The 21,396-nt window shown below is 44.1% G+C and overlaps 2 protein-coding genes across 4 annotated transcripts in view; both read left to right on the forward strand.

Moving 5' to 3' along the window:
- The window catches only part of E2F2 (E2F transcription factor 2), a 61,252-nt gene that overhangs the window by 20,995 nt on the left and 18,861 nt on the right, over nucleotides 1-21,396 (forward strand). The window contains exon 8 of one of the 3 annotated variants that reach the window (XR_010383939.1): nucleotides 16,872-16,894. The exons of 1 other annotated variant lie outside the window; for it this stretch is intronic. The gene's annotated coding sequence lies outside the window, so the exon portion shown is untranslated. Of the gene's footprint in view, nucleotides 1-15,755; nucleotides 15,780-16,871; nucleotides 16,895-21,396 lie in introns of those variants that run through there. One more of the 3 variants, XR_010383940.1, reaches the window with a different exon arrangement.
- The window catches only part of ASAP3 (ArfGAP with SH3 domain, ankyrin repeat and PH domain 3), a 43,424-nt gene continuing 40,018 nt past the window's right edge, over nucleotides 17,991-21,396 (forward strand). The window contains exon 1 of the mRNA XM_031464333.2: nucleotides 17,991-18,230. Coding sequence (XP_031320193.1) covers nucleotides 18,102-18,230 — 129 coding nt within the window. The 5' untranslated portion in view covers nucleotides 17,991-18,101. The remainder of the gene's footprint in view (nucleotides 18,231-21,396) is intronic.

Here is a 21,396-nt window from a genome sequence, read left to right on the forward strand (position 1 = left end):
ACCACTTTTTTGATGAAGAAACACTCTTTAATAGTTTAAATAAGTTCCGAGGTAGCCCTCGTACTTTGCTGGTGGGAATATAAGATGGTACAGCCATTTCTGAAGTTCAGCAGTCTCTCAATATTATAAATGTAAAACTACCATAGGACCCAGTCATTCCACTGTTAGGTGTCTGCTCAAGAGAAATGAAAACATGTCCATGCAAAGACAAGACTTGTACATGAATGTTCATAGCATCATTCATGATAGCCCCAAACTGGAAACATGTAAATATCCATCAACTGATGAAGAGACAAAATACTTGATCCAGACAGTGGGATGCTATTCAGCCACAAAAAGGAATGAAGTACTGATGCAACATGGATGAGATTGTCTTCAAAAATAATATGCTAAGTTAAAGAAAGCTAGTCACAAAAGATCACATGTTGTTAATTCCATTTGTATAAAATGACCAGAATAAGCAAATCTATAGAGACAAAAAGTAAACTGATGGTTGCCTGAGATTGGAGGTGGGAATGAGATTAACTGCAAATGGGCATGAGGGCTCTTCTGAATAGATGCAAAAATCCTCGACAAAATACTAGCAAATTAAATTCATCAACTTATAAATAAGGATTATATACCATGGGATTTATCCCAGGGAGGCAAGATTGGTTTCAAATCTGAAAATCATTTAATGTAATACACCATATCAGCAGAATAAAGGATGAAAATGATCATCTCAGTAGATGCAGAAAAATCATTTAATTAAATTCAACACCTCTTCATGATTAAAAAACAAACTCAACACACTGGGAATAAAAAGAAACTTCTTTTTCAACCTGATAAAGAGCATTTATGAAAAACCCAAGCTAGCACCATTACGTATGGTGCAGTACTGAATGCGTTTCCCCCAAATCAGAAACAAGACAAGGATGGCTACTCCCTCATTTCTATTCGACATTGTACTAGAGGCTCTAGCCAGGACAGTAGGCAAGAAAATATTAAAGGCATCCAGATTGGAAGGAAGGAAAAATAGTTTAATTTGCAGATAATATGATCTTGTATAGAGAAAATCCTAAAGAATCCATTCAAAAACATTAAACTAACTAAAATATAAAACTACAAAAATAAGTTGTATTTCTATACATTAGCAGTGAACAACCCAAAAAACAAAATTAAGAAAACAATTTCATTTACAATAGCATTAAAAATAATAAAATACTTAAGAATGAATTTAACAAAAGGAGTACAAATTTTATGTTCTGAAAATTACAAAGCATTGTTGACTGAAATTAAAGAATATCAAAATAAATAAAAAGACATGTCGTGTTCATAAATTGGAAGACTTACTATTATTAAGATGGCAATATTCCCCAAACTGACTTACAGATTCAACACAGTCTCCATCAAAATTCTAGCTTCCTTCTTTGCAGAAATCGATTAGCTGATCCTAAAATTCACATGGAAATCCAAGGCACCCAGACTAGCCAAAACAATCTCAAAAAAAAAAAAAAAAAAAAAAAAGTTGGGGGACTCACACCTCACAATTTCAAAACTTATTACAAAGATAGAGTAGTCAAGACAAGCATGAGGCTAGACATAGATCAATGGAATAGAATTTAGTGTCCAGAAATAAGCCCTCACATTTACAGTCAATTGATTTTTTTGACAACGATGCCAAGACAATTCAATAGGTAAAGAATAATTTTTTTCAACACATGGTTCTGGGACAACTAGGATATCCATATGCAAAAGAATGAAGTTGGACCTCTTACACATATCATATACAAAATTTAACTTGAAATGGATCAAGGGCCTAAATATAAGTTCTAAAACTGTAAAACTAGAAAAAAGCATAGGTATATATCTTTATGACCTTGGATTATGCAGTAATTTCTTGGCTATGACACCAAAAGCACAAGAAACAACAACAACAAAAAATAGATAAATTTGACTTCAACAAAATTTAGAACTTTTCTTGTTGCAAAGGACATCATCAAGAAAGTGAAAAGACAACCTACAGAATGGGAGGAACTATTTGCAAATCATACATTTAATTAGGCGCTTGTATCCAGACTATGAAATGAACTCTTACAACTCAATAAAAATATAAATAACCTAACTGAAAAATGGACAAAGGATAAGAATAGACTTCTCCAAAGAAGATACACAATGACCTCTAAATATCTGAAGAGATTCACAACATCGTTAGCCACCCATCAGGAAAATGCAAATCAAAACTACGAGACACCGCCTCATACCTAGTTGGATGGCAATAATCAGAAAGACAGATAATAGCAAAGTGCTGGTGAAGATGGAATTGGGACCCTTGTACACTGCCATGGGAACAGAAAATAGTATAGCCCCTTTGGGGAAATTTTGACAGTTCCTTAAAAGGTTAAACACAGAACCACCACGCAACCCAAGTAATTCCACCCCTAAGTATACACCCAAGAAAACTGAAAGCATGTCCACACAAAAACTTGCACACAAATGTTCATAGCAGCATTGTTCATAATAGCCCAATTCAAATGTCTGTCAGTTGATGAATGGATAAATAAAATATAGTATATTCGTATAGGAATGGAACATTATTTAGCAAGTAAGAAGACATGAAATACTGATACATGCTACAACATGGATAAACTTTGAAAATACTCCAAGTGGAAGAAGCCAGACTCAAATGGCCACATATGATATGATTTCATTTATATGAAATTTTCAGAATAGGTCTACAGAGACCGTAATAGATTAGTGGTTACTTTAGGCTTTGGAGGAAGGGGGAGGGGAGTGACTGCTAAGGGGTACAGGGTTTCATTGAGGGGGCAATGAAAATATTCTAAAATTGATGTGATAGTGCACAACTTCATGAATATCCTAAAAACCATTGAACTGTATACTTTAAGTAGTTGAATTGTAGGCTCTATGAATCATATCTCAATAAAGCTATTATTTTACAAATGGACCTAGGGATCTTATAGGGAGCATATAAAAGTGTTCTAAAACCAATTTATGGGATTGGTTGTAGTTATTTGATAAAATTTCTGGAAATCAATGCATTGTGTTCCTCAAATAAGTGAATTTTAAATCAAGTTGTTTAAAAACCTCAATAAAGTTGTTTTAAAAAAAAAAAAGTTCCCAGGTAATGCAGCCCATGAGAGGCAGAGCTGAAAAATGTATGTGAAAGGGACAATTTTCTAGAAAATCATAAATTTACCCAAACTGGCTCAAGAAGAAATACAAATTGTTAGTAAAATTGAATTGGCATTCAGGAGTTTCTGACTCCAAATGATGTCAGAGCCAGATGGCGTTCACAAGCTTTATTAAGCCTTAATCTTGAACTTACACATTTTTCAGAGAATGAGAAAGTCATCCAATGTGTTCTGTGAGGCTAGGATAACCTTGACCCCCAAACCAGACAAGAACAATGTGAGGAAAGAAAATTCCAGAGGATTCTCTCAAATGTAGAGACACAAATCCCAAATAAATATTAGCCAATTAAATGTAGCCTTGCAACATAAAAATAAATCACAGCCAACCTGAGTTAACCCCAGGCATGCAAGCATGTTACCAGCACATTTGCTGCAAAACTCCAAATTTTTCTTAGTGCAGAACATGAGCTGGAAATTCTACTTTGGGGTCGTTTCCCCAGGAATCTGTTCCTCATTTATTCATTCAACAAATACATTTGGGTGCCTATTAAGTGCTGGGTGCTGTTCTGACACTGCATATAACACAAATTCCTCAAAATGGAAAGAAAGCAATCTATGGAATCCCCACATTTACAAATTAAAGGAAAAACCCACATGACGATCTCCACAGATACCGGAAAAATTCAACACACATTTATGATTTTTAGAAACCAGAGTGATAAATCAGAATACACAGGAATTATTCTTCTACAGTAAAAATCATACTTAATGGTAAAATCTTAGAAACAAGGCAAGGACACCTACTATCATTCCTACAACTCAGCATCGACCTGGCGATCCTAGACAAAGCAACAGGACAAGGGGGAGGGAAAAAAGCCCAGACCTGGCTGCTCAAAACCCGTGCAGTTAACTACTCTGCTCTCCAGGAGTCATTTATTTTTCAGACATTTATTGAGCATCTACGTTTTGCCAAGGTGGAGTCACGACTGCTGCTCCTTCCTTATCAAAAGTGCTGACGTGCTTTAAGAGTTGGCTTCCTCTTTCTAGGGATGGACAAGGCCTGGCAGGTGTACACCTGCTGCGGAACTCAAGGTGCCTGAAGTTCCAGATGAGAGCAGGGATAGAAGACCAGACTTCTCTCTGGGTCCTGGTGGAGAATTTCTGACAGAGCTCAGCCGTGTGACAATACTATTTTGTTATGCATATTCATATATTTAATTTGCCTCTTGAGCCTTCTGTCAATCTGGGGACAGAGGACAGGTAGTAAAACTGAAGTTTGGAAAGTTTAAGATACTTAGAACCAGAAAAAACACTGGAAGGGATCATCACTCATTTGTTTTACAAACATTTTTCTGAGCACCTGCTACAAGCCTGCATCTGCTAGGTGCTTGGAAACCATGCCCCGCTGCCTTCATGGAGCTTACAGCGTATTCAAATTCAAATTACCTATTTTACAGATGGGTATGTGCATTTAAACAAATACTTCCGAGCCTCTTTGTTCCGGGCCGGTGGATCACAAACTTTAGTACCCATCAGAATTACCTGGGGGGCTTGCTAAAGCACAAATTACTGGGCCCCATCTCCGGAGTTTCTGATTCAGTAGGTCAGGGGTGGGGCCTAGAAATGTGCATTTCTGACAAGCTCCAAGGTAGTGCTGAGGCTGCTGGTTGGGGGGACCCCACTTTGAGAACCGCTGTGCCAGCAACGTGCCCCACTGGGATTCAGGCATTACATAATGTGAGATTACAGCTCTGTGGGTTTGTGGGGTTTTTTTTTAACTCCTAACCTCTCTCCCCATAGCTCTTTCTCCTCTGGTAACCGTAAGTTTGTTTCCTATGTCTGTGAGTCTGTTTCTGTTTTGTATTTGTAGATTCACTTGTATTGTTTTTTAGATTCCACATGTAAGTGACATCATATAATATTTGTCTTTTTCTGTCTGACTTACTTCACTGAGTATAATAATCTCTAGGTCCATCCACGTTCCTGCAAATGGCAAGATTTCATTATTTTTATGGCTGAGTAATATATATATCTTCTTAAGCCAATCGTCTGTTGATGGGCACCTGGGTTGTTTCCATGTATTGGCTATTGTAGATTGTGCTGCTGTGAACATTGGGGTGCATGTATCTTTTCAAATTAGAATTTTCATCTTTTCCAGATATATAACCAGGAGTGGGAATGCTGGATCATATGATGGCTCTATTTTTGGTTTTTTAGGGAAGCTCCATACTGTTTTCCATAGTGGCTGTGCCAATTTACATTCCCACCAGCAGTGTAGGAGGGCTCCCTTTTCTCCACACCCTTTATAGTATTTACTATTTATAGATTTTTTTATGATGGTTATTCTGACCAGTGTAAGGTGATACCTCACTGTGGTTTTGATTTGCATTTCTCTAATAATTAGCAACGTCAAGCATCTTTTCACGTGCCTGTTGGCCATCTGTATGTCTTCATTGGAGAAATGTCTATTTAGGTCTTCTGTCCGTTCTTTGATTGGGTTGTTTGTTTTTTCAATATTGAGTTGTATGAGCTGTTTTTATTTTTTGGAAATTAAGCCCTTATTGATTGCATCATTTCCAAATATTTTCTCCCATTCGTTTTGTTGTCTTTTCGTTTTGTTGATGGTTTCCTTTGTTGTGCAAATGCTTTTAAGTTGGTTTAGGTACCATTTGTTTACTTTTGCTTTTATGTCTTTTGCTTTGGGAGACTGATCTAAAAAAATATTGCTACAATTTATGTCAGAGAATATGTTTTGCCTATGTTTTTGTCTAGGAGTTTTATGGTATCATGTCTTACATTTAGGACTTTAAAGCACTTTGAGTTTATTTTCATGTATGGTGTGAGGGAGTGTTCTAACTTCACTGATTTACATGTAGTTGTCCAGTTTTCCCAACATCACTTGTTGAAGAGACTGCCTTTTCTCAATTGTATCGTCTTGCCTCCTCATTATAGATTAATTGACCATAGGTGCATGGGTTTAATTCTGGGCTCTCTGTTCTGTTCCATTGATCCATATATCTCATGCCAATACCATGCTGTTTTGATTATTGTAGTTTTGCAGTATTGTCTGAAGTCTGAGAGGGTTATGCCTCCAGCTTTGTTCTTTTTCCTCAGGATTGCTTTGGCAATTCTGGGTCTTTTGTGGTCCCACATGAATTTTATGATTATTTGTTCTGGTTCTGTGAAAAATGTCATGGATAACTTGATAGGGATTGTATTAAATCTGTAGATTGCTCTGGGTAGTATGGCCATTTGAGCAATATTAATTCTTCCAGTCCAAGAGCTTGGACTATCTCTCCATTTCTTTGAATCATCTTCCATTTCTTTCGTCAGTGTTTTATAGTTCTCACAACTCTATGGGTTTTAACAGGCACTCATTCACTTATTCGTTTGTTCAGCAACCCAGGGCTTTGCATACATAATGTCATTTAGTTTTAGGGAAAACGCTAAGTGCTGGATATTGTTATTTGCCACATTTTTACAAATGGGGAAACTGAGATTCAGAGAGGTTAGGTAAGGTGCACACAGTTACACAGCAAGTGACAGAGCCCAGGCTGTGAGCTCCCTAGAATCTCTATTCTTCACCCCTAGTTAACCTGCACATAAGTAATTTAATAAAGTGTTCTAAATACTACCACTAAGGAGACAATAGAGTACTTTGGGAACCTAGAAGGATTCCATATATGGAAGAATGAACTTAGAGGGGTTATGTTGGGGGATGGACCTGAAGGAGACATTTGCCAAAGCAAAGAGGGGGTGAAGGTTGCACAACAAACAGAAGGAACCTTTGAAAAACGCCAGGTGGCTCCATGATAAGATTATATAGAATAGAGCATTGCAGTAAAGGCCTATTCATTGGGTTTAGGTTTGTGCCAATCCTCAAGTGACCACAGAGGACAGTGACCACCAGGATGCCCAGGGGCTGTGTTGACCCAATCAAGGCCACATAACCTCCTGTGTGCACACGTGTGGGTCTTCAAAGGAATCACAGATCACCAAGCAGGTTCTTTTCCCAGCCTTGGGACCACTGCCCTCTGGTGGCCACTCTGCCAAAAGCCGAAAGTGGGAAAAGAACCAGGCCTATTGAGACTATTAAGGACTGTTTTAATTTTAGCTCCCTCAGACCTTATAGAATAGGTATTATTATCCCCAGTGAGGTTCAGAGAGGTGAAGTTACTTGCCTGAGGTCACACAGCTGGATGTGGTGGACAGGGCTGTGACTAGGGTGAGGCAGTGGGTTGAAGGAAGACAGGTGATGTGACAGAACTGGAATCTGGTCAGCCGAACTCCAAGACTCATGGCCCAGCCTCCTGACTGGCGTTGTGGGGGTTCTATTCTGACCTTGGGTGTTTCCTTTGTATGTACAATGCTAGATGCTGGGGAAACAAAGACACAGCCCTTTGCCCATGAAGAACATGACTCACGTCCAGCAAATGTAAGTTGTGAGAAGGCGCCCTGCTCCAGGAGTAGCAAAAAAAGCGTGTGCACTCATGTTTGTGTGTGTGTGTTTGGCGTCCTAAGGGAACAGGTCCTCAGGGAAGCCTGAAGGCAGTGTCCCAGCCACAAGGAATCTCCTTCTCCAGGGAGTGCATCCCCAAGGCAAGCCAGTGGCCACCAGGCAGGCTCCTTGGGGGTGCTAGGGAAGCGTCTGTTGTATAAACCACCATGAACTTAGAACACAGTTAATTTCATTGTGATGATACACATGATTGTTACTATACTGTGTGGTCAACAGGCGTGGAAGGAAAATACTTACCAGTGTGAAGAAAATTAACTTTTCTTTTACCCAGACTTATCCAGCTTGGCTATTTTAGCTATTTTCATCTTGCCAGCATTTTTCATCAGGGTCCAAGTCAGTAGTTTTCCCTAAAACCAATTCACAAATTTTTATTGAACACCCACTAGGAAGTTAAAACACTTCCTAGAAGTGAGAAAGGAGAATGAGATTACAGAGGTAGAGTTCTACGCCATTTATTCAGCACCATCAAGGTACATGGCACTGTCCAAAGTCTGTCACTCCTTATATCAATCCAATGCAATGGGGACAGAATCCTTTTAAGAGATGAGAAAGCAGCTCAGAGAGGGCAAGGGATGTATCCAAAATCATGCAGGGTGAGGCAGAGCTGAGATCTGAGCCCAAGTCTAGCCTCATGCCATCACCTCAACTTCTGTGCCTATGGTCCTCAAAATGTGTGTTCCCCAGACCAGCAGAATTGGGGTCATGTGGGAACTTACTAGAAATGCAGATTACGAGCTCCCACTGCAGATCGACTGAATCCGAAATCCTAGATGTCGGGCCCAGCAGCCTATGTTTTAACAAGCCCTCCAGGTGACTCTGATGCACATTCAAGTGTGAGAGGCACAGACCATTGCTACGGTAGTCTGTGTGCTTCAGCTGCCCACAGTCAGATGGGGACCAACTCAAACCAGGACACGCACAAATAACTCCAGGCCAGACATTCTGTAATAGTGCTGTAGGAGGGAGAGTGGTTCTGGGGGTTCTGAAAAGGTTTCATGGAAAAGATGACATTTGAACTTGGCAATGATGAATGGAAGGACTTTAACGATCATAAATGAAAGAAAAGGTCTTTCAGGTAGAGCAGAAGCAAGGAGACCAGAAAGTGCCTGTTCATAAATGGGATGGAGGCCAGTTCATGAAAGGCCTTGCCTGCCAGGCCGAAAGGTCTGGCCCTTTTCCTGGAGGAGGTGAGGAGCGGTTTTTGAGCACAGGTGTGCTCATGGCTCAGAGTCCCAGTATGTCACTGCACAACAACAGCATTTTCTTACCACTGTGGCAGATAGATTAATGGCCTTCCAAAGATGTTCATGTCCTAATCCCCAGAGACTATGAATATGTTAGGTTACACGGCAAGGGGAAATTAAAATTACAGATGGAATTAAGGTTGCTAATCAGCTGACCTTGGGAGAGAGAGAGTATCCTGGATTATCTAGGTGGGCCCAATGTAATCGTAAGAGTTGTTGTAAGTGAAAGAGGAAGGAGAGACAATATCAGAGTAAGTGAGAGATTTCAAGATGCTAAAACTACCAGCCATGAAGATGGAGGAAGGGGACATGACCAGGAGCGCAGGCAGCCTCTGGAAGCTGGGAAGGCCAGGAAATGGCTTCTTCCCTAGAGCTTCCAGAAGGGACACAGTCCAGCCAACATCTTGACTTTAGCCCAGTGTGACGCTTTTCAGACTTCAGACCTCCAGAGCTGTAAGACAGACCTCCAAAACATTGTAAGGAGTTTTCTTTCCTTCAACTGAAGACAGATGACGAGAGCTCCCACTCTCTGAGTGCTTACGGTGTTGTGCACTTTCTGAACACATTCTTTAATCTGAACACACACTTTAATCCTCACAACAACCCCAAGTGAAAGGTATTATTCTCTCCATTTTCCTTTTGGAGAGATGGAGGCTTGCCCAAGCTAATGAGGGATACAGCCAGGGTTGAAATCCAGGCCTGTCTCCAAACGTTGTCCCCACTAGGCTTGAGAAAAGACTTTAGGTCACCCGTGATAGCCTCTACTCGAGGTTGCCTGGATGGGCTTCAGCCAAAGGTGCTGGGGCCCTTCCTGTCTATAGCAGAGGCAGAGGGTTGGAGGACCCCGGACAGCTTCCTCCTCTAATGAGGAAGCTGGTGAAGACCACTTGGACTTAGTGTTCCAGCCTGGCCTGGGCCTGCTTTTACCTAGGCCGGGAGATAGAAGCCCAGGCTTTAGGCATTGGGGCCCATTCCCTGCATTTATCTCCTGGGGTTTCACCACTTATTTACCAGCAACCTTAGGTAAGTTCCTTACTGCTCCCTGTCTTAGTTTCCTATTCTGTAACAGTACCTACCTTTGCGACCATTCTATGAGTTATTCTGTGTAATGGGCTTAGAAAATACCTACACAAAGTAAATCTGATAACTGATATCATCATTTTCATTTTTATTTCATATCCTGGGAAACCCACTCCACTCCAAGCCTCCTTCTCAGGAACAATGGTGGTGACCAGCTTTGAAGATGGATTCACGTATCTACCCTTTAAAAACGAATCTTTTTTAATGTGTTCACCAAATATCTCTCTAGGAGTTTTCTACCTTTGATGGGTTTGTGGACCTTTGGAGGAATCTGATGACAACTACAGATTTTTGTATATCTGATCAGTCCACACCTTTCTCTGAAAGTTGCCTCTGCAGGTGCCCACGGCTGTTTGTACTCGGTGTGGGCGGCTCCCACAGCTCACAGGGAGCCTGGCCCACCCTAGTGGACACTCAGGGCTACTGCGCCCAGCCTTCCAGCTGTGCAGATTGTGCACTGCTGCCCTCTAGGGGGCGCCATGATGTGGCTGCAATTCACAGTCGTGTCTGCAACACAGGCTTGTGAGCTTCTGAGACAGGCTGGGGCCATCCTCTTCTCTCTCAAGGAAATTTAAGACTTGAGATTCTGAGATTAGTCTCTGCTGGTGGCTTACACTGAGGATATGCAGTGAAAGACCATTTGGCCCTGGAGAGTAGCTGCCTTTGGCTCTTAGGTACTTACTTTCCAGTTCCTGGGGGACCTTTGGGTAGGAAACATCTTGCACAACTTGAGGCCACAGGATCATGTAGCTCACGGTCTAGCGAAGGGTGGGGGTGAGTCTTTATACACAGGGAGTGAGGGGAAAGCAAGAAAACAAAGCGAGACATAATGGGGAAGCTCAGGGGCCCCAAAGGGAGGGCCACCGACCCATCTCAGGGCAACAGGGGAGGCTTCCTGAGTCAGTGACACCTATGACATCTGAGTCATGAGGATGAATAGGTGGTAGCCAGGCAAAGAATCTGGAAGGGTAATGCAGGCAGAAGGAACAGCCTGTGCAGGAGCAGAGAGGTGGCCTCAGGATCTGGGCTGAGGTTGGTTTTCTTCTCTTGAGAGAGAGAATTGGAGAGGCAGATGGGGCTAGATGGGGAAGAGGCTTGTGGCCATGCAAAGGAGCATGGGGTTGACCCTGAGGGTGAGGAGGAGCCCCTCTTTGCATCCATTTCCCATGGCGATCCTCATTTTCACCTCTGATCTCTGGTCATCTCGCCCATGACATGAAACATGAATTCTCCACTCCCTGGAGGTGAGCCTAGAACCTACCACCAGAAGGTAGATCGTGGATCAGTGGACGAAGCAGAGATTTTGACTTCAGATAGACCTGCCCCTGCCACTCACTGGTCATGCAACTTTGGACATCAGTAAAATGGGAGTAACAACACCTACTTGATCAAGCAAATATTTATTGCATGCCTGCTATGGACCAGACACGGAGATGGCCTATAACATTTATTGAGCTAAGACATACACCATATGCCAGACACTATTGCTAAATCCTGTGCATCCATTATCTCATTTAATCACTTCTATAACCCTATGAGGGAGGCACTATTATTCTTCCATTTTGCAGATGAGGAAACTGAGGCCTACAGAGATTAAGCTATTTACCCAAGGTAGATGGTAAAGCCAGGATTCAAACCCAGGCAGTCTGGTTCCAAAGCCTGGGCACATAACCTGGTTTCTCACAAAGCCCTAATCAGGACAAAGGAGCCCTTACTTTCACGGAACTTACATTCTAATGGAAGGAACAAACAATAAACAAATAAGAGAAGCAGCATGTTAAAGGTATAATGCTTAATAGGAAAAAAAAAATCAGAGTAGGGTAAGTGTGATTGAGAGTGTTGGGGAGAGACAGGTGATTGCAGTTTTAAATGGGATGGTTAGGATAAGCATCATTAAGGTGGTGACAGTTGAGCTAAGATGTGAAAAGAAGTGAGGGAATTGGCCATGTGGATATTTAGGGAAAGAGCATTGTAGGCAGGGGGAACAGCCAGTGCACAGGTCCTAAGGCAGGAATGTGCCTGGTGCATTCAAGGAACAAGGAAGTCAGTATCACTGGAGCAGAGGTGGGGAACATGGTGCAGAGTGGATCAGGTCAGGGAGAGGCAGATTAGGTGGGGCTTGCAGGTCATGCAAGGACTTGGTTTTTAGTCTGCATGAAATGAGGAGCCATGAGACGGTTCTGAAGAGTGAAAGTACATAATCTGACATGATATTTTAAAGGATCACTTGCTGCTCTGCTAAGAATAGCCTGTAGAGTAGCAAGGGTGGAACAGAGAGACCAATCAGAAGGCTCTGAAAGTAATGCAGGCAAGAGATGATAGTGGCTTGGATCCGGCTGGTAGCAGTGAAGTGATGAGGGGTGGTGGATTCTGGATCTATTTTGTGGGGAGAGCCAACAGATCTCCTGATATGGGGAAAGAAGTTTGGGAAGGGAAATCAGGTATTCAGCTTTGGACATATTAAATTCAAGATGCCCTATTAGATTTCCAGGTGGGAGTGTCAGGGAGGTGGTTGGGTATAGGTGTCTGGAGTTCAAGGGAGAGGTCCAGGCTGCAGTTAATAAATTTGGAAATCATCAAGATATAAATAGTATTTAAAGTCATGGGACTGGATGAGATTGTCAAAGAGAATGAGAATGGAGATAGGGGGACAAAAGACCAAGGACTGGGTCCTTAGTGTTAAGAAATCGGAAAGAAATGAAAAAACCAACAAGGGAGATCAAGAAGGAGCAACAGTGAGGGAGGAAGAAAATCAAGACAGTGTGGCGGTCTGGGGGCCAAGTGAAGGAAGCTGCTTGGAGGCCAAGCGTGGTGAGAACTGAGGACTGACCATTTGGTTCAGGACCGTGGGGGTCACTGTCACCCTTGATGAGAGCAGTTTCAGCAGTTAGTGGGGGTAAAAGCCTGATCAGAGGGAGAATATTGGAGTGAGGGCATGGCCTCCTTCCTGAACCCCTAACTGCTCTGCCCAGTGGCTCCATGGAGCTGTCTCCAGCTCATTTCTCACCCTCCCCACTGCTTAATCCCAGCAACGTCCTGGATTCTCCTCTTGACAGATGGCAGTTTGCCTCTGACCCAAAATCAAGTACAATAATCCAGTGATGCTGTTGGATGATTGTCCAAGCAGCTGCTCTTGACTCTGTGCTACTGGTTGATGCAGAAATAAAGAGAAGGTATCCTAAGAGGTTCTATTTAAAAAGTTATGATGATGAAAGAGCGTATTTGCATTAGGTACATCAAACACTGGGATTCTTACATTTTTCTTCTCTGTCTATTTTAATCCAATATAAACATAACCATGGGCATAACATAACACCCAACACCTATAGATTACTTAAAGATTACCCCAAAACTGAAAATGTAGGGAAAATTTCATTGTAACTGAGTTTTTTACATGATGTTTAAATACCCTTTTTTTTTTTTTTTTTTTTGGTCGGGGTAGATTATTACATTTATTTACTTATTCTTAGAGGCGGTACTGGGGATTGAACCCAGGACCTTATGCATGCTAAACATGCGCTCTACTACTTGAGCTATACCCTCCCCCCAGTTTTTTACATAATATTTAAATAAAAGCAAAGGCTATTTTACTGAAAAAAATATAGGAGGACAGCAATTGGATACTGTGAATATAGTGGCGACTTTTCAATGATTTACGTTGCAGAAGGGTGCAGCAAAATGGGTCAGTGGCTGAAGGGAGAAGTTAGGTCAAGAGGAATTGTTTTATTACAGAAGACATTACAGCATGTGTCCACACTGACAGGAGCAGAGTTTTCTGTGCTGTCTTTCTTCTCTGTCTTGGCTCATTCTATCCCAGCTCCCTCAGATTCTTTGGGGCTTACCTCAGGTGCCCTTATTCTCTGAGCCAGACACCAAAGGGACTCTTTCCCCCTCCCTCACCCCTAATTCCCATAGCACCTCTTCAAGGGCATTTATAATTTGCATCTTATGATTATTTCAGTACAAGTTCCTTGAGAGCTGCTCCATATCTTGCCTATCTTTGAATCCAAAGCCTCTCCACTCCTTTTTCTGCTCAGGAACAAACCTGAACTGTTTGATAAATGCTCACTGAGTGAACAAGTGAATTCCAGGGAGCCAGACTTGTACAAGTTGCTCCAGGGACCTAGAAATGCCTATTTTATAAGTAGTGTGTCTCAAACTCTTCCCTCGAAATAGCCATTGGTAAAGTGAATATTTACATCCGGTATTCTGGGGGAAATAGCTAGAAGCAACTGGAAATTTCCTTGAAGGTACAGGTTTTCCTTGAAAATTCCTAAAAATTTTGTAGCCTATTCTGATCTAGCTCTGGGTTTATCTTATTTCCAAATAATACTGTAAGTTATTTACCATTTATTATTCAATTTCTCCTGAAAATCTCGAAACAAATCTTAGGCTTCAGAAAGAGGCCCACCCACAGCAGTATGTGTCTCTTGGTTTGAGTATCTGATAGAGGATTTGACATTGAAATAGGTGCTTTACCATATAGTAAGGAATTTATTAGTCTGCAAGATATTATGCCAGTACTCTGCCTCTGGTAGGTGGTGTGTTTTAATTATAGGAAAGAATATATGGGACATTTATATCTCCTTAATTTATAGGAGGCAATATTTTCTAGTTGGGTAGCATAGTTTGGTGATTAATAATAAAACAAAAACAAAAATAAAGCTCTGGAGTCATGCAGACCTGGATTGGAATCTTGATTATATTACTCATTCATTCTGACTTTATACAAATTAACCCCTCTAGGCTTCGGTTTTCCCACCTATAAGAGATGGGAAGAATAAAGTTCCCTGCCTCCTTGAATTGTTGTAGGGATTGAGTGAACTATTGCTGTATAGCCCTTGGCGCTGTGACTAGTACATAGTAAGTGTTCAAAAAATAAATAAGTGGGCCAGACCCTGGACCAGCAAACAGGTGACTACGGTCCTCAGTGAGAAGTGCTGTGGAAGGGGATACCAGGTCCCATGAGAGTCCCTAGAAGGACATTGGGGAAGGCTTCCTGGAGGAATTGACATCAAATTTGACCAGTTGAAAGGAATTGGGGGAGTGTTATGGGCAGAAGGAAGAATTATGAGAGGGCTCAACTCATGGCAGGAAAGGAGGCATGAGAGATAAGGCTGTAAATGGCAGGAGCAAGAGATTCTGCAGAACCAGGTAGCCATGAAAAAAGTTTATCTTTCATCCAGAGAGCAATGAGGGCTATTAAAGAGTTCTAAGCAGGGGAGCCACAGATCAGATATACAAGACTTGGGGCAGAGATACTGGTGAGGAGGTGAGAGGTGGTGTGGCCTGGACTGGGGTTGGCCTGGAGATGGAGATGATGGCCACATTTGTGAGACGTTTAGGAGGTAATGATAATGGTTTAATGGAGGTTGCTGGAAGGAGATGGAGAAGATGATCCCTAGGGGGTATATGGTGGTGCCGTCCATCAAAATAGGGACAGAAAAGGACCTGGGACCAGGAGTGGGGTACAAGATGACCAGTTTGGTTTTGGACATGTAGACTGTGAAACAGTCACATGAAACCATCCCATAGGCAGTTGGATACCAGATCTTAAGCCAGAGAATGTTCCAGGCTGGAGATAGAGCTTTGGAAGTTGTGATAGGCTCAGTAATGGCCCCCAAAGATACCCAGGTCCTAATCCCTGGAACCTGTAAATGTTATCTCATATGGCAAAAGGAATTTTACAGATGTGATTAATTGAAGGATCTTGAGATGGGGAGATTATCCTGAATCATCTGGGCCAGCCAAAAATGTAATCATAAATGTGCTTATAAGACAGAGGCCAAGGGAGATTTGACCACAGGAAAAAAAGACAAACTGACACAGAAGCAAGATGCCCTTTAAGATGGAAGAGGTTGGCCACAGGCCAAAGAATGCAAGGAATGCAGTTCTAGAAGCTGGAAAAGGTGAGGAAACAGATATTCCCCTCGAGCCTTTGGAATGAGTGTGTCCCTGCTGATACCTTGATTTCAGTCCAGTGAAACTCATTTCAGACTTCTGACCTCCAGGACTGTAAGAGAATAAATGTGTATTGTTTTAAGCCACCAAGTTTTCAGCCACCAAGTTTGTTACAGAGGAAACTAATACAGAAGACATCAACATTCATGGTGTAAGGGGAGCTGGTGAGGTTGGATGATGGTGTCCAGAAGGCCTGGGTGGAATGAGAAGAGCAGAGGGTCCAGCATTTAAGATACATGCAGAGGAAGTGCATCTCAGAAAGGACCCTAAGAAGGAGCAACCAGAGAGGACGGAGGACCACCAAGGAAAATGGTTGTCCCAGGATCCAAGGGAGAGAGTGTTTCAAGAAGGAAGGAGTGGTTAACAGTGCCAAACGTTCCTAGAAGTCAAGCAAGAAACCTGCCTGTTGCATTTGAAGATAAGGAGATCCTAGCTGACCTTGAAATAACTGTAGTAGTTTGGGCTGAAAATAGACTAGAGTGGATAGAAGGGTGACTGAAGGGGTCAGCCAAGATTGTATTTCACAGTCTATTTGTCCTGTTTCTTCCATCAGATAATACACATTTTTTTCAACTTTTAATTCTATTACACAACTAGCAAAAATTCGTTACAGAAAAGTTAGAATATACAGATTAGCCAAAAGAAAAAAAAATTACTCATAATGTCCTCAGCAGGTAATATTTTGGTGTATATCTTCAGGTTGTTGTTGTGTTTTTTTTTTTTTTCTTGTGCAAACTGTGTAATCCTCTAAATCACTTAGTGGGGTGATAGACCATTTGGCCATTTCAAGAGGAGGAAAATTCAGGCTTAAAGAAGCAAGCAAATTACTCAGCTGTACACAGCTGCTCAACAGCAGCACCACGATTGGAATTTAGGTCTATCAGACTCCAAAGCCCATGTTCTTCACCACAGTGTTTCCCTGATATTTTTCAGAGGACTTCAGGCTCCTGAACTAAACCTAAGTGGATCCCTATCCTGAACACCATCCCTCATCCACCCAGGGATATAGATGGTTCCCAAAAGGCAGAGGTTAGTGGGTGGGGAGGGGTGGCAGTCTTTAGCCAGGTGGAGATGGTGAGCCAGGCTGAGGGGTGAAAAACACTAGACTGCGCCCAGGAAGAATGGAGGCGTGGGTAAGAAGGCCTGGTAAGGGGGAACCAGTTCCTGAGCGCCTATCGGGTACACGCACCTGTTAGGTTTCTTCCTCGCAACATAACAACCAAGTGGGCATTAGACTTCCCATTTTGCAGAGAAGGAAACTGTGGTTCCAAGAAGGGATGTAATTTTCCCCAAATCACTCAGTTACCCTGGGGGGCCGAGCCACACACCCTGAAAGCGGCGCAGTTGGTTAGGGGCGGGGGCAAGGGACGAAGCCAAGGGGCCGGAGGGGCGATTCGGCGCGGGGCGGGGCATCGGGACCCCCCGGGCTTGGGGGAGAGACGAGGGGCGTGGTGGGGGGGGTGAAGCTTAAGGGGTGAGGTCATGAGGGCTGGGAACAAATGGGTGGGAGAGGAAGATGCAAGGCGTATTAAGGAGTGCGCGGAGACGGGGCACCGGGACTTTGGGAGGGAGGATAACTTGGAAGGCTAGGGAGCGGGACGAAAGGGGGCGGAGCCGTGGAGTCCCAGAGAGGGAGGTAGGGCAGAGGAGCTTTAAGGGAGGCTGAAGAACTAGGCAGAGAGGCATGGGGCGGGGCCGAGGAATCGGGGGCGGGGAAGGGAGCCGGGGGCGGAGCTCTTAGGGACTGGGAGGACGGAGACGCGGACAAGGAGCCCGGCGAGAAGCCAGGGGCGGGGCATTGAGCCAGGGGCTGAGCTCTCTAAGGCTGGGAACCCAGGGGGTTGGGGGGTGGGGGGAGGCGGGGCGGAGGAGCCCTGCGCGGGGCCCCGGACGGGTGGTCCAGGCTAAGGTGGGAAGGGAGGCTGGAAGGCCAGGGGCAGGGCTGAGAAGTGGGAGGGGTGGGAAAGAGCTGCGCTTTCTGGACACGAGGGGACGCGGCTGTGCCCGGCAAAGGCAGTCGGGGGCGGGGCGGCATAGAGGGGGCGGGGCGTGCAGAGGCCGGGACGGCTCCCGCGGTGAGTGGTGAGGCCAGCCCAGCGCACTGCAGCGAGCGCCCCTCGCGCCCCACTCCGTCAGCCCCGGCGCCCCCGCCCTGCGCCCGCCATGCCCGAGCAGCTCAGCGTCGCCGAGTTCCTGGCCGTCACCACAGAGGACCTCAGCTCCCCGGCCGGGGCTGCCACCTTCGTCGCCAAGATGCCCCGGTGCCGGGGGGCAGCACTGGCGCGGGAGGAGGTAAGGGGGCTGAGGCGGGAGGGGTCTGGGGTCCCTGGAGGGCCTCGCCTTGACCTTCACAGGCGTGACCCGAGCTGCGATGACCCTTACCGCGCTGCAGAAACCTACCCTCTTCCTAGATCTGAGAGAACCGAATGCATCTGAAACATCTGCGTCCTCACCGTCGAGTCAGGGGAAGGCCTGAGGAACTGTTGGGGGGGGGGGCCTCGAGGTCACCTGGACGACAAACTTCACAGGTCGGGGGACATACCCCCAGTGCTCTTGGTGACCTGCCTGTGGGTTTTCTTAGCGTCTTACTGCATCTGTTTGGGTTTTCATCTTTGGAGCCCCACAAGCTTGCCTGCCCAAGTCACTCCCTTTCTGGGAAGCAGACCTTCCCGCCTCAGTCCTGAACTTCTCCACGGCTGCAGGGAGGCCCCCTCCCCCAGGCTGCTGGTTCTGAGATTTGGCCGGTGTGTGGAATGAATGTGAATGAGAAGGCGCCAGGAGCTGGGGTTCACCTTGGCCAGGCTGCTCACCAGTTTATGTTCTCCTCTCCCCTCCCCTCTCCTCTTTGTCTTTCTCAGCAATGCGTCCCAGGCCTTTTCTTTGGCCCTTTCGGGCTGCCCCACCCCATTCCCCTGCTCAGTGGAGTTCATTCCTCTTCTTCAGACCCGCTGCGCTTTCCCAGGCCTTTTCTGCCAGATTATTCTAGAGCAGACACCCTGAGGCTTTGGGCCAAGGGAGAATAATGTGTTTCTGCAGTTCCCTTTCAAACGATGCCCTGAATTTGCATGGCATTTTGGACCTCAGCAGTAGTTCTCACCTTCCGCCCTTCACCATAGGAGTTTGAGTACCTACTGTGTGGCAGATACAAAGATCAATAGTTCTTAATACCCAGAGCCAAAGTTATGGGAACTCTCCTCTCCTCTCCCCTTTCAGCCTGAACCCCCATCTGGGAGTATGTGTGTATCACTTTGGAAAGATCATTGACTTTGGGGGAGGCAGACCTGTGTTCAAATTCTGAATCTGCAGTTTGCCAGCTGTGTGAGCTTGTGCCTGTAACCTGATCTATTTGAGCCGCACTCTTGGCATCTGGAAAATGGGGATAATAATGTTTACCTCACAGGGCTATGGTCTTATGTGAGGCCGCGTGTATAAAGCATGCATTTTGATTAAAGAAATGATTATCAGGTTAACTGACAGACCTCTTTAGACAGGGACTGGGTCTCTTTTGTCCTCATTTCTCTCACAGAGCCTAGTCTAGTGCTTTGCCTATAATAGATATATGTTTTAATTAAAATAAGAAGCAACCAATGACCCTTGGCTTCCTTCCTTGGGCAGAAACAGTAGCTTTGAGTTCACCACCTATGAATGTAGGTTGTATTTTACTGGAGGCTCATGGGGAAACTGCCTCAGAGCCTGATCCTAAGGAGAGAGAGCTTCCAGAGCTTTGTCTTCATAGCCTCACATTTTGTGACCCGGAAGTGTTCTGTGTGATCCGCATCCTTAGGGCTTTCACAGTTCACACAGTCCTCTCTGGGTTGTTCATTAAAATGTTAAATCAGAGCAGGATCAGGAGAAAAGGCTGTACTATGACCCTTCTCCTGGGACAGAAATGCCCATTTATGCCCATGCATCTGGCCTTGCCTGGCTTGGTGTGTGTAAGCACTTGTGTATGCCTGGGGGAGGGAGCCCTTGGAATGGGTCTGGGGGCCACAGCAGGCTCCCATCAGGCCTCAGCTTTGCCCCAGTTTAGGCCAGACAAAACCCAGTCTCCTTTGCCTTTGCAACTTTAGTTTGGTGCGTGCAGGGTTCATTTTTGCAATAGAAAGGTTTCTGACACCCAAATACAGCTTTTCTCTTCAGCACTTCAGTGCCCCAAAAGGTAGAATCTGACCTTTGGATTGGACTTTCCTAAGGTTTCCTGTTTGGCTTTGCATTTGTGTTTATATTTACATGTAGTTTGATGCTGGCATTCCCCTCCTAGTCCCAGTTCTGGGCATGACTAACCCACCTCTAGGCTTGAAGCTCCATTTGGCTGAATCAAAATTTGATTCTTTTTTTAATTATTATTTATTTATTTATTTATTTACATTGAATTATAGTCAGTTTACAATGTTGTGTCAACTTCTGTTGTGTAGCACAATGCTTCAGTCATACATGAATATACATATATTTGTTTTCATATTCTTTTTCACCAAAAATTTGATTCTTAAAGCAAGTCTTCCAGTCCCAGCTAGTTTCCTGGGAGTAACTAGGGACTCTATTCTGGGACTTGCAGCTTTTTTTTTTAAAGTCCTGCTGGGAAGGATCTTGGGCAGTTTACAGGAAACTAGAATGTCAGTTCTGAGGGACCCATTAAGATAGAGATCACCTAGGAACTCTCTCATTTAAGCTGGGGAAACTGATGTCCAGAGAGTGCTAGAGACTTGTCTAAGCTCTCACAGCTGGGTAGGGGAAGAATTGTCATTTCCACTCAAATGTTCTAACCCCTGGTCCTATTCTCTTTCCTTCTAAAGTCCCTATGTAATTTCTCTGAACCTCAGTCATTTAACCGTTAAAATGTGTCTAATAATCCCTCCTTGCTTACTTCTCTGGATTGTTACAGGTTTTTGTTTTTAATTAAAAGCTGTTCAAATGTGAGGGGGTATTAAGACAGATAATCATTCTGTCAACCACCTTCTTCCTGTCTTGGGCCCCTTTACATCCATCATCTCATTGACATTCACATTAACACATGTGAAAATGGGCCCAGGGAGGTTGAGGCAGTTGCCTTGTGTCACATAGTGGGTCTGTCTGACTTTAAGGCCTGTGCTCTGTCAGTTCTCCATGCTGTCTCTGTGCTAGACACCAAGAACACAAAGATGCTGCTCAGCTTTGCTGGCTGGTGGGGGAGATGTAGCTTGTCTTAGGGAGATAAGTGGAACCCCAGGAATCTGTCTTGAGCACACAGAGAAAGGTATGGTTAGTGCAATAAGAGGCCAATGGAGCAAGGGAGGGAGAGAGCAGTGAAGACTGGTACAACCAGGGAAAACTTCCTGGAGCAGGTGACACTTCCAGATGGGTCTTTAAGGAAGGAAGAATTCCATTAGGTGGAAAGAACAAGTGAGTGAATTTGGAGGCAGATGGGAAGAAAGCTTATTCAGAAATCAGGAAAGCTACTGTGACTGTGCTGAGAATTCAT

This window comes from Camelus dromedarius, chromosome 14 (genome assembly GCF_036321535.1).
Source record: "Camelus dromedarius isolate mCamDro1 chromosome 14, mCamDro1.pat, whole genome shotgun sequence".
In the NCBI taxonomy this organism is placed as follows: domain Eukaryota; kingdom Metazoa; phylum Chordata; class Mammalia; order Artiodactyla; family Camelidae; genus Camelus; species Camelus dromedarius.